General features: G+C 36.4%; 1 protein-coding gene across 1 annotated transcript in view; it reads right to left on the reverse strand.

Moving 5' to 3' along the window:
* TMPRSS15 (transmembrane protease, serine 15) overlaps positions 1 to 2,946 on the reverse strand; it is a 56,378-nt gene extending 53,432 nt beyond the window's left edge. The window contains 2 exon segments of the mRNA XM_015298902.4: positions 927 to 1,057; positions 2,759 to 2,946. Of these exon segments, the coding sequence (XP_015154388.2) occupies positions 927 to 1,057; positions 2,759 to 2,903 (276 nt within the window). The 5' untranslated portion in view covers positions 2,904 to 2,946.
* Positions 2,947 to 13,525: the final 10,579 nt, after the last annotated feature.

The following is a 13,525-nucleotide window of genomic DNA, read 5'->3' on the forward strand; positions in this document are numbered from 1 at the left end:
ATAAAATAAAGAAAAATACATCTACTTGCACACTACATTCATGGTTTTAATATATTTTCCCTCCTCATAGCTTGCATCAGCAAACTTTGATGCTTCACTGATTTTCACAAAGAAAGAATATTATGGACCTGGGGATTTTGTTTGACACTAGTCTAAACTTGAGACAGCAGTGTGCCCAGGTTGCCAAGAAGGCCAATGGCACTCTGGATTGTATCTGAAATAGTGCTGCCAGCTGGAGCAGGAAGGTGATTGTCCCTCTGTATTCAGCTCTGGTGAGGACACACTTTGAGTACTGTGTTAAGTTTTGGGACTCTCATTAGAAGAAGACATTGAGGCCTTGGAACGTATTCAGAGAAGGGCAACAAAGCTGATGAGGGGTCTGGAGAACAAGTCTTGTAAGGAGCAGCTGAGGGAGCTGGGATTGTCTAGTCTGGAGAAGAGGACACTCATGAAAGATGTTATCATTCACTACAGTCTCCCTGGAGATTGTGGTGAGGTGGCAGTCAGCCTCTTTTCCCACATAACTAGAAATAGAACAAGAGGGAACGGCCTCAAGTTGTGTCAAGGGAGGTTCACTCTGGATATTAGGAAAAAATTCTTCTCAGAAGGAGTGGTCAGGAGCTGGAACAGGCTGCCCAGGGAGGTGGTGGAATTACTGTCCCTGGAGGTGTTCAAGAAATATGTGGTACTAAGGGACATGGTTTAGTGGGGGAATATTGGTGGTAGGTGGATGATTGAGCTGGATGATCTTAGAGGTCTTTTCCAATCTTGGTGATTCTATGGTTCTATGATGATTTCTGATCAAGCTTAAGATACTAAATATCACAGTTTGGGGAAAGTAAAAAAGCATCATCAACAGGTTATGTTAGGAAATTAATGTAGCTACCGCATACTCTTGGTTTAACCAGATATAAATAGGTTCTTACCAAGTGTTCAACATCAAAGGCAAGGACTTTGAAGTCGTCTGATGATTTATCTTGCAAAGCAGGAATGAATGATGTCCCAGAAATTATTTTAAATGTTCCCATGTAGCCTTGACTATTTCCAGCAGTTTGAGCTAGATTATTAAAAATATAATTAAATATTTATAAATAATACAATATATTTATAATAATATAAATAAATATATTTTATTCTATGCAGATCATCAAAACTAAATTTTTTACCTGTTTTGCTTTGTATAAGGAGATATTTTGTGAAGTGCTGATTTTAAGTGTGTCAGGTCATTTTTGACAAAAGTATAACAACTGTAAACATTCTGTGAATACAACTTGCCCTTGGTTCTCATTACTTTCAGTTTCACGCTAAATGCTGAATCCAGCAGCAGTGTGAACAGTTAAAGGAGACAGTAGTATTACTGTGGGGGTGCCTGAGCACCAGGATAGGTTGTGGAATCTCCATCTTTGAAGACATTGAAAAGCCATCTGCACATAGTTCTGGGTAGACAGCTCTAGGCAGCCCTGCTTGAGCAGGGCATTGGACTAGACTATCTCCAGAGATCCCTTTGAAGCTAAATCATTCCCTGATTCTGTGAATCTCTATAGCATGTGAAGCTATGTCTAATACGAAGAACAAAGAGACACAACAGAAATTCTCAGATAAGAGCTGAATTAACATGACTAATAGAAAATACCTTTTGTTTACCAGTTATATTACCAGGAGTATTTTTAGAATGTGAATAAAGGCATTAACATCCAAAAAATGAATTTAAATAAAAGAGGAGATAACTAAGAAACACTATCATAAACAACTTGTGATGGAGGGCCCAACACTAATTTCCTAATATCAATCAGTAATTACATTACCTTAAGATTCTTTGAAGGCCATTTGTCTTTACAGCTGAATATCTATTTAAACAGATGTTTCTAAATAGTAGGTTTTTTTCCTTTCTAAGTAAATTATGTCATACATAATTTTAAAAATGTCTTAGAAATATTATTTATTCATGATGAAACTAATGCTATTGCATCTTCTAAAGGAAAGATACCTGGGAAGCTCAATATCGCCCTTGCACTGGGAAGCCATTCCTGGTGAAGTGCACAGTTAATATAAATCTAAAAAAATCTTCAAACTAAAATTTCAATTCCATTTACAAATCATTCAATGTAGATTTTTTTTAATTTAGTTTTCTTCAAACATCAGTTGTGTGGTTTTATTGCATTATGAGCATTGAGTAGATACTAAGAATTACTTTTATTAACTTTACGTAATGCTAGGAGCTGGCTGTCTCCTACAGAATCTCTCTCTCTCTCCTACCTATATAGATAAACAACAACAAAAAGATTTATTATTTTTTTTTCCAGAAAAAAAGATTCAAAGAATTCTGGAATACTTTAAAATTCTCCAGAGAATCCAGTGGATTATAAATGTCTTGAAGAGTCAAACAATACACAGAGAAGGAGCAAAATTCATAGTTTGCAATATTATGTTCACTATTTGATGAATATGACTGAATAACGAAAGCTTTACAGTTTGAATTAAATTCCAAGGACTTTCCTTAAATTATAAGATGTGAAAATTCTCTCATTTCATCAGGCTTTAAGACATGCTTCAATGCTACTATCTTGGTTTACTTTGTTTAGGTCAATATCCAGGGAGGAAAGTGTAAAATAAACAAACAAACAAACAAAAAAGCCAAGCCAAAAGCATTAGAAGTATAGTAAGAAATATGAAATATAATTACAGTGACAATGATACTGTCTTCAAAGTCTGAACTTCTACTAAAGATCTTCTGAAAATGTTGAAGGTTGGTACTTACCTTGTTCTAAGTCCTTGATTGCTAACCATGAAAGTACAGTCAGCCCCACACAGACACACACAAAAAGTGCAAGCAGAGAAACAAACAAAATTTCATAGTAACTAAGAGGAACATGTTTCTCACGAGATGATTTTCTCAGCTTCATTTCTGTTCTGAAAGCTTGTACCAACTAAGGACTGTCATAAGACAGAGATAACCTGTAGATGAGGGTAATATTTCACATGAATCACAGAATCACAGAATTGCAGGGTTGGAAGGAACATTTGTTTATTTACAGGAGACGCCTATCCATTAATTACACCATAAAACTTAATAGATAGTTTTTTTACAACATTTCTGAGCATTCATGTTCATGAACAAGATATGCAAAAATGAAGAAATCTCTTCAGAAAGGAAATATTAAAGTTTCTGTCCCAGATTAGGAAAAAAAAAGTGCAAAAAGCTGAGAAATGGAAAATTGGTAATTATGACCCATCACAGGCAATTCCAGCAGGCTCCAATGGCCCTAGCACAATGCAGGGCAGGGCAGGGCCAAGCAGCTGCCCTGAGGTGCCTGGAGACAGCCTGGGTAGAGGAGGGCACACAGCACATGGCTAGGAGTAGTGAGGGTAGCAGGGTAAGGAGCGGCCCTACAGCACTCAGGGTAGAGCAGCCCATGGAGAGCCCACAGTGGAGCAGATTTCCACACTACAGCCATGGAGGAATTCATGCTGGAGCACATGGATGTCACCTGAAGGAAGCTGCAGATGAAAGATTGCCCATGCTGGAGCAGGATCCAGAACTGAACAGCAGCACATGGGGAGGATCCCACACAGAAGCAGGTTGCTGGCAGGAAGTGCAGCCTGTGGAGGACCCACAATGAAGCAGGGAAAAAGTGAGAGGAAGAAGGAAAGACAGAGAGTAGCTGTGAGGGGCTGAAAACAGGCTCCATTCCCCATCTCCTGTGCCACTTGAGGGAGACAGGAGCTAGGAATGAAGAAGATGAGCCTGGGATTAAGTGGGTTGGGAAAAAGGTGTTTTAGTTTTGTCTGTGTTTCTCACCATCCTAGTCTATTTTTTATTGGAAATAAATTAATTTTTCCCCATTTTCCTGTTTTACACATGATGGCAATCCTGGGCAAAATCCAAAATGAAGAGTGACCTCCTTGTCTTTATCTCAGCCTACAAGATCTACAGTTGGACTAGATGATCTTGTAGGTTTATTCCAAGATTGTGATTCTATGATTCTATCTTCCATCTTATTTTCACACAATGTCCTGTTGAGGAAAGGGGTTGGGATAGGGACTGTTTGGAGTTTGGTGGCTGTACGAGGTCAACACATCAAAATAACCCATGATGTATGAAACAATACTAGAACCTGTCTTGCTCATCACCAGACATTTTCTTTCAGAAATCTGAAGAGCTGAGTACAAACTGACTTTGGATTCCTCTGTCTTACTTTGCATGCTTTGACTTCATACCATTGACACTGTACACCATTAGTAAAAGCTAAACACTACTACCTGTAAATGTTACTACAGTTTAAATTTAGAATTGATGCCCAAAGGAGATGAATCAAAGGAGAAGCAAATGAAGTTGTGGTCTCTTAGAATTCAGTGCTTCAATTCCACTCTAGCCAAGGACAAAACTTATTGTGGGTAGTCTCCAATTGCAGTTGTGACTGCTACAAAGGAACTAATTTGCTAAACGGTTCTAGCTGGCAACAAGATCCTGGTAGCAATAATTAACAGGCAAGCCCTGGAAGCTGAGCTGGTAGTAATTAAGTGAGCTCTTATTCATCAACTGTAACATCTTACTGTCTATATATATATACACAGTGCTATAAGCTGATGAAAAAATAATATAACACTCCATGATTTCTCATACTCATTTGTGAATCTGCAAAATTAGGTAGGAGGACTTCAGCACAGCGTTAAATTTAGATTACCATTAGTCATGAATCATATCAGCAAAGTTTATGCTGAAAGGGACTTCTGAAAGCCATTTGGTATAACCTCCTGCTCAAGCAAGAGCTAACTGGAATTTGATTACTTTGTTCAGGGCTGTGTCCAGACAAGTTCTGAATATCTTTAAGATGGAAGACCCCAGAACCTCTTTGGAAAGCCATCTGTGCCAGTGCTTGATTGCCTGCAGAGTGATTTTCTTTCCTTATGCCTTACTAGAATTCACTGCAGTTTATGCCTACTGCTTCTCAGCCTTTCACTACACCCTTCTAAAATGAGATGGCTCCATCTTCTCTGAAATTACCACTTAAATGGCTGAAGACAGCAATTAGACATCCCCACCAACTGATTGGCTCCCAGCCTCTACTGGCACCTAGGATTATTCTAGAATTTGCTCTTGTTGAGCTCTGTTGAACCTCATGAGGTTTCTGTCAGCACATTTCTACGTTTTTTAATGATAAGGAAGTCTAGTGACCTCACTCCTACTCTTATCCTTTATTAAGTTGCTAGTTTTCCTGCTCGGTCCCCCTCTGAAATATTAGGTGTATATTTTTTCTATTGATATCATTTTAAAGTTTATTTTTTTTCACTTTCATTTCTTCTACAGACTGACAATACTCTTGAAAATTGGATTTGGTTAGTTACTACGTACCTGAAATGATGAAATTGTGTGATCCATTCAGGAACAGAGGGGGCAGTGTTACTACAAAATCAGAGACGCTTTTTCTACCATGTTGCAAGTTGTGAATAGTTGTGAAGCGATGAGTTGCCTGCAGCACAGAAATTATTATTATAGGAATGGCTTCAAGCTGCGCCAGGGAAGATTCAGGCTGGACATTAGGAAATACTACTTCTCTGAAAGGGTGGTCAGGCACTGGAATGGGCTGCCCAGAGAAGTGGTGGAGTCACTGACACTGGTGGTGTTCAAAGAGCGTTTGGATGTTGTATTGAGGGACATGGTTTAGCGGGAACCATTGGTGAAGGGCGAATGGTTGGACTGGATGATCTTGTGGGTCTTTTCCAACCTTAGCGATTCTATGATTCTATTCACTAAAGCAATTAATATAAAAATAATAAACTACAATATTCAACTGTATTGGCAAACAATTTGCAAATTGAAAACTATTGAAATTAGTCTCATGTCATTTTCTAAGCTCTTGTTTTGTCATGCCTACTGTGATCTCTATGGTAATCAATTTTACTATGGTTTACAAATAGTTAAAAAGTTGTAAAAGCAAATATTCTATGCACAGTATTCAAAATTAGACATAGTTACTTATTTAAGTATTGATAATCAATCACTTTTTCAGAAGTACTAGTATTGACACACTAGTGACATTTTAGATTAGGCCATTTTCAAAGAAACAGACTTTCACTAGGGAAGAAGCCTAACAGATTCACAGTTTAGTTGGTTTATATTGCATCTACAACTGCAGCTCCACAAGATTTATGACCTTATCGGGCTTCGTTTATTTTCTTGTTTAATCATTCTTCAGTACAGAGTGGAAAGTCTGCTGACACAGAAAGGAGGGAATGTAGTGTTCTGATAATACCTCTAATATCCGCAAACGTACCTAATGCCTGACATTCTATTAGCGGCTAGCAATCTGTGCAAAAATATTTTGGTTACCTACACAGACTTGCCCTCCACTATCTAAATGAAATGGAAATTGGCTTTCTTGTGGCAGCTGTTTTCAGATGTCAAGATGATTTGCCCCTTTTGCTGTGCAGACTTCCACACAGGAAGGCAGGACTGAATCAATAGACCTGCAGTGAAAGTGCAGAAACAGACAATGAACTTGTTTTTACATCATAAACAAAATTGTAAAATGGAGTTCATAGGAAAGCACAACTTCCAGCAATGTTGTATTTCAAAATAAAACCCTTACATATTGCTTACCTTTAAGTCTTCCAACTGTTTGTATTGAGGAGGAGAAAGATATATGGTAGAGGTCTGTTGGGTGCAAAACTTTGTATGAAATGAAAAATATGGATTTAATTTACTTGTTAACAGTATTTTTACTAGTTGAAAATGTATGAGTTTTTTTTTGTTTGTTTGTTTGTTTGCAATCAATTATTTAAAGCTGCTTGACTAAAAGTGGCATAAACATCTTCTAGAACTTATTTGGCTCAGCAAGACAGCTTTGCAGAGGAGCTGTTACTTATCAGAGGACTACACAGTGTTTATATACACGTTACTTTCATCCACTTCCAGGAAAACTGGAACTGGAGAACTTGTTCAATATTCCGTTGTCTAGGATGCTATTTCTTACCTAGAGGTCTGTAGACAAGTTCACAAGATTTTAAAAGTTCATGCAGTATTAAAGATATAATTTAAAAAAAAAAACTGGACTATGGATGGTGAAATTACTATGCTGCAGGACATAAAAATGTTCAACAAATGGCTGGCCTGATTCTGTGATCAGAAACAGCAGCAGTTTAGGAAAGACATATGTTTTAGTCAAGTGAAAGGTATGAAAGAACAATGTCTCTATTTTCACATTGAAGGCATTAGCTTGAACTACTACTAAATAAATAAATAAATAAGCAGTCTGATTTCTGAGTCATGTAGCAAGTTCAACTGCTCAAAGGCCTACGTAATGTAGAAATTCTTTAAGTTAAGGTATGTCCAAAGCATGAAGATAGAGAAGGTAGCTGGATGCTTCAGTCCTTAAGCATTGTCCAAAATGGGGCTCTGCATATACAGTGGAATAATAGCTGTTGAAAACTTAGTTGATATTTTGTAGTTTTCCTCACACTGGAAGATTTATTGTCAGTATGAAAATCTCCTCACAAAGTTATCTCAGAATAGTATTTGCACTGAAACACTACCTGAGAACTTTCATATACACAGCTGACAAGAAATAGAATTTTGCAAGGATGATCAGTGAACAGATGGGATGTACATGGGCTGCTCCAAAAGTGATGCCTCCAATTTTTTTCATTGGATACTGTAAAAGATGCAATGAGCACAATAACACTAGTGAGTAGAGCAAATTATCAGCTAGAAAAAAACATCTTTTCAATATAAACATCTCCATTAGTCATGCACTTTCATGAGCAAAGAACAACATCTCTGCATGTTTTACTTGTAAAAATCTGCACCTGTGAAGGTAACCCACTGCTTCACAGTCGCTGTGATATTGCTGCCACTAGGAAAATGTTGCTCACACAGTCCATCTATCATCAGCCTGAGCAAGTGGAAGTCAAAAGATACCAAATCCCGACTATACAATGGGTGTGGTAAGATTGTGCAGCCAAGACTGGCAATGTACTCATAGAATCATGGAATCACTCAGGTTTGAAAAGACCGTCAAGATCATCAAGTCCAACCACAACCTAACCATACTACCCTAACTTTAACAACCCTCCGCTAAATCATGTCCCTGAGCACCACATCCAAACACATCCAGGGACAGTGACTCAACCACCTCCCTGGGGAGCCTATTCCAGTGCTTAACCACCCTTTCTGTAAAGAAGTGTTTCCTGATATCCAACCTAAACATCCCCTGATGCAACTTAAGGCTATGTTGTGACCACAGTGCAGGACCTGATGCTTGGCCCTATAGAAACTCATAGAGTTTACCTTGGCCCATCAATCCAGTCTATCCAGTTTCCTCTGTAGTGCCTTACTACTCTCTGGCAGATCAACACTCCCTCCCAACTTGGTGTTGTCTGCGAACTTACCATGGATGCACTCAATCCCCTCATCAAGATCGTTAATAAAGATGTTACTCCACAGTCTTTAAATTTCTGTGTTACCATGTTGCAAAAGAAAGGTTGTCTTCTTCTCTAGGTTGACTCTGAGAGTTCAAGCCTTTAGCTTAGACAATGTTGTGATATAGCAGTTGATGTACTGTTGATGGTTTGTCTGGGTCCCACAAAATCCAGAAAGATCACCCTTTTCCTAACTCAGAAGACCGTGCACATCACTACTCATGAAGGACTACATCTTCAACTTTTTATTTGATGGGGCAATTCATGTCACCACTCTGTCACCAATCTGATGTTTTGACTGCAGCTCATGGTGGTGATACCATGTCTTGTCACCAGTAATGATGTGATCCAGGAAACTGTCACCTTCAGCCTCAAATTGGTTAAATAGGCCCTGACAAACATGCACACAGTGTTCTTTCTTTTCCTGTGTGAGCATTTGTGGGACCCATCTGGAACAAAATTTGTAATATTCCAGTGTTACTACCAATGTTTCCAGAACGTTGAAGACACAATTCCCTGGTCGTAAGCCACCGATTCATGTGGATGAACTATAGAGACACTCTTCATTTGGAGGTGTGATAGCTGTGCGTGGCTGTCAGGAATTTGGTCATTCACTTCACTGTTGCAATTGCTGAAGTGCACCACCCTCCACCTCACTGTACTACCATCTGCTGTTTGATCTCCATAAACTTTCAGCAAGCATTGATGAATGTCAGTGGGTGCAGCTTTTTCCACATAAAGGAATTCAATTTTGCACCTTTTTTCATCCATACTTCCATGTCAGATGCCATTTTGTCAGACTGCCCCTCTGCTGCCATCTGTCACAAAATAGAATGAGAAGGTTCAGCCTCTACTATCATACCACCAATAACTACTTCTGACCTTGTGGGCCAACATAATAACATAGGAGGCATTACTTTCGGAGCAGACTTTTTATGGTGCTCAATATAATTAGGTAAAAGGTAACCGAATGCAGTTATACATTTGCTTTATTTGAAGATCATACAGAGACTCTGGCAAAATAGTTCTAAGGGGTTTTACATTACTATTACATTAGATTATATTTATGCTGGTTTGTGCATTCATAATTTAATTAAATTCCGAAATGGGCCACCAAGTGGATAATGAAAAGAACATGCCAATGCCAATTTCTTTATGAGAACTAAATAGGATAAAACAGAAACTTGTCTGAAAATGCTGATTGGCAGAGGAGGCAGGTAAAAAACAAGGGATCAAGAGGTAGTAACAACATTATTGCTCCTTTGATTAAATTAATATAAAAACTGGGGTATTAATAATGGAGCAGTTGCTGAAAACAGCAGTAAATTTGTCACAATATAATAGTTCCCATGAATAAAACCAATTACAGCAATGTTGTTGTGCACATAGTTTCGTGCCTTGTAGGCCAATAGGAAATCTTGAAAGGAAAATGAAATTGGCAGAGGAATAATTCTCCTCTGTCTTTCTTAGCTTCTATTCAGAATGACAGAATAAATGCAGTCTCCTTTTTGTACACCAGGCACACAGCTTTTTGTCAGTATGCATTTGTTTTCTTAGAAGCACTGGAATAAAAACATCATATCTACTTGCATGTCAAAAAAGGTCTGAAGCAAAGGCTTAGGTATGTGCTAGTTTAACTTCTTTTCATCCCATGTAAACTGTTTGAAGATATATAAATAATCTGTATGGGAAAAAACAAAAACAAAAACTTGTTTTAATATGGTAAGTGTTGTACAAGGAAAAGCTGTCCTTAAAAATGCACCCTCCTCTTTTTGTGCAGTCTCCAGCAATTTTTCCCAAGGTTGTCAATGCTAGCTAGCTGTACTTCTTGATACGTATTTAAAAATACGTATCACTCAAAATAACAACATGAGAAATGGGAAATTTCATGTCCAAATAAAAATTAAAGCATCAACACCAATATTTCATAATAATTATTCTAATTATTGAACATTTTATTGACCACAGATTGTAGAATATCAGCAGTTCTGCTGTTTCGCACATCAGTTACCTGAAGATACTTAGAAGGTCCTTAACTATGAAAAATGGGAGTAGATCCTATTTCTCTTAAATTCAAATGCTTTAAAAGTCCAAGTCTTAAGATAATATTCCTAAATCTCTGGCTTTCTTAGGCAAATACATATTTAAAATCAATCTTTTCTTGTACAACTCTAGAAGAAGTAATAATTATTTCTAACCTATATAATAAATACTACAAGAACTAAAATAGCTTGTCCATAAACCTTTGGAATGATTAGGAAAATCTATGTAAAGTCCACTTTTGATTTTATGAAGCATTTGTACTCTTGTGTAGCATTATTATGAATATGATAGCACTTTTAGCTGTCTGAGGTTCTATAAAGGTAGACAACAACAACAAAAAAATTTTTGAATACCTCTGTTATTATTCCATGTTACCATCTCACAGACATTATTTCTGGTTGATCACATCATCCAAAACAAAAGGAAACTGATATGCAAGTCAGAGAGAGTATATATGACTTCAAAGAGAAGAAGAAGAGGAAATCTGTAATCCTTGCAGTTCACTCATCTAAATAGTGCAAAAAAATGAGGAGAAAACTGAGACCAGATAAGCTATAAAAGAGCACAGATAAACATTTACGTAATGCTCAATATTTCAAGTGTAAGCATGTCTAGTCTTTCTAAATACACCTACTATGAAGTGAATTGAAAAGTTTTTAAAATACTTTTGATGTTAACAATATCAAGCACAGCCTTCCAAAAACAGTTGGCCTTCATTTTGCTCCTTTTCTTTTGAAATGTATGGTAAACTTTTCAGTAGAAGCTGAGCTTGACTGGTAGAAGAATTACTTAAGTGCAGAATACTTTGAAATAATCACACATTACACCTAATGTATCAGAAAGACAACAATTATTGGGTTGTTTTAATGTTTTTCAAATTGCTTGTTTTGGAGGAAAGGGATGATAGGAAAACAACTGTAATACACCTTTCAAGATGCCCCCAGTCAAGATAAAACAGATCAGAAGTTCAGTTGCTAAATGATCACTCTTATTTTCTTATCCTCTGTACTTGACCCACGAAATGACTACTGAACAGAGATAATTTGTATGCTTTTAAATACACGTGAAAAGGCATCTGGGTTAGACCTCTCTGGTAATCCATTTAGCTTACATCAAATTAACTTTTCACACTGGATATTTGACAAGATGATGGAGAAATAAGATAAAGAATGTACAGTGCACTTTTTTTTTTGCGATAATTATTTTAACAGGAATTTACAGATAGCAGAAGGATAAAGAAAATGCTCTTGGATTTCAAAAATGGGGTCAACTAAGCATGTAATTACTTTCTCAACGTTCATAAAATTGTGCTGAACTATCTGACCAGGAGTTCAAATTTTGGTCACTGTGTTGATATTATTAATCATCATCCACTGTAAGTGCTGCAGAAATAAGACTATCTCTTTTGAAATAATTTAAATGCTCCCAAGATACTGAATAGGCAAAAAGATTTAAAACTTGTTAAAACTTAAAAGTACTGATGAATTCTTTATGTTAATATTTACTTGAAGTGGGGAAAAGACCAAATATTACATATAACAGCACATAATACTAACAATTATATTTTAAATTGCATAGCTTTTATCACTGACAGGCTTTCAGCCTCATTTTTTTTTCTTTAGAAATCAGAATTAGCACAGGAAAAAATGAAGAAAACCTGTCAACTGAGACACAGAGCTACTCCGCATGAAACGATTTCATATAAATATAAATTGACTTTGACAGACTTGATGTTTTGTAGGAAAACAGAAATTTGAAATAAGAAAAACAATTGCTTTTTTATGTCTTTCTGAAACATAGTAAAAGGTAAAAAAAAGCTGGTTAGAAACCGATCAACTGCAGTCAATAAATGCACCTTAAAAATTCCACATAATATTTCAGATTGCACAAGACTTTTACATAGAAGTAACAGGGAATGAGTACTGGATGCGCGACCATAATTCCACAAGGTAGAAATTTAAGGTTTGTGAATATTCAGCATTCTAGTTAACATTTGTCTCTCTTACATTGCTTAAAATACAAGTATACGTGTTTCAGCATTTCCAGATAGGAAATGTTTCAATTATTCCAATAAAAATGCCAACTTTGTCTATGTAGCCAATTTTAATCAATTTACTGGCTTACTAGCCAGTTGTTAGTCCTGTAATTTGATTTGAGATCTCTGTTTCTCTCTTATTCCCTGGGAGACAAAAAGACTTTAGGGTAGTCTTCTAGAGGCTGGGCTCCAAAACATTGCACTGAAAAAACATGTATCTGTAGATCTAGTTTTTAGAGATTTAGGGTGACAAGGCAGTTTAGATGTAACATCCAGAATCTGTGCTGAATTAGCAGAGTTCACCATCTTTTATAACAAATATCAACACTGAATTTCAATTTTTCATTTCCAGAAGTAAAACGAATAATCATGATAGATGACTACTCTCAAAAGAACAGGTAGGAAAAATGTATCTAGTTTATGTACATTTCATTTTTTTTCTTACTTCTCAAATAAAATATTTACCTGCATTGTAGTAAACCTCTGAGTTTCTTCAGCATGCTTACAGTTTCACTTGAGGGCTTTAAAATCTTGCTTATTCCAGCATGCATTTTCTTGCTTATTTTTCTCACCTTGTAAATAAAATAATTAGATATCTTTTTGTTTGAAAATGACTTCTGAACTATTTCCTAAACATTAAAAATAGTGAAGGTGGGATAGTAAATAGCATCCTGTTGTAAGGAAAGCACAGAATATATTTACTTATTTAAAAGTCATAGAGAAGAAGACAGACCAAATAAAATAAAATAAAATGTTATTTTTCACCTTATTTCAAATAAATAACATCCTCTGAAAGGATAGATTGTTCAGTAAGAATAGAACTATGGGAATCAGGAGATGTTCTGTCAAAGTGAAATTTAGATTTACAGAAAAAAGTTAAATGAGAAGTTTGAAGGACATGCCAGAAATCTTCAATAAAAAGAAAATCCAGATGGAAACTAGGATAAAAAAGAACTGATCAAGCAAACAAAACAGGTTTTTGTTAAAAATCTTAAAACATAAGAGGAAAAGTATATAAGCATTTACTTT

The sequence above is a fragment of the Gallus gallus genome, chromosome 1 (assembly GCF_016699485.2).
Source record: "Gallus gallus isolate bGalGal1 chromosome 1, bGalGal1.mat.broiler.GRCg7b, whole genome shotgun sequence".
Taxonomy (NCBI): domain Eukaryota; kingdom Metazoa; phylum Chordata; class Aves; order Galliformes; family Phasianidae; genus Gallus; species Gallus gallus.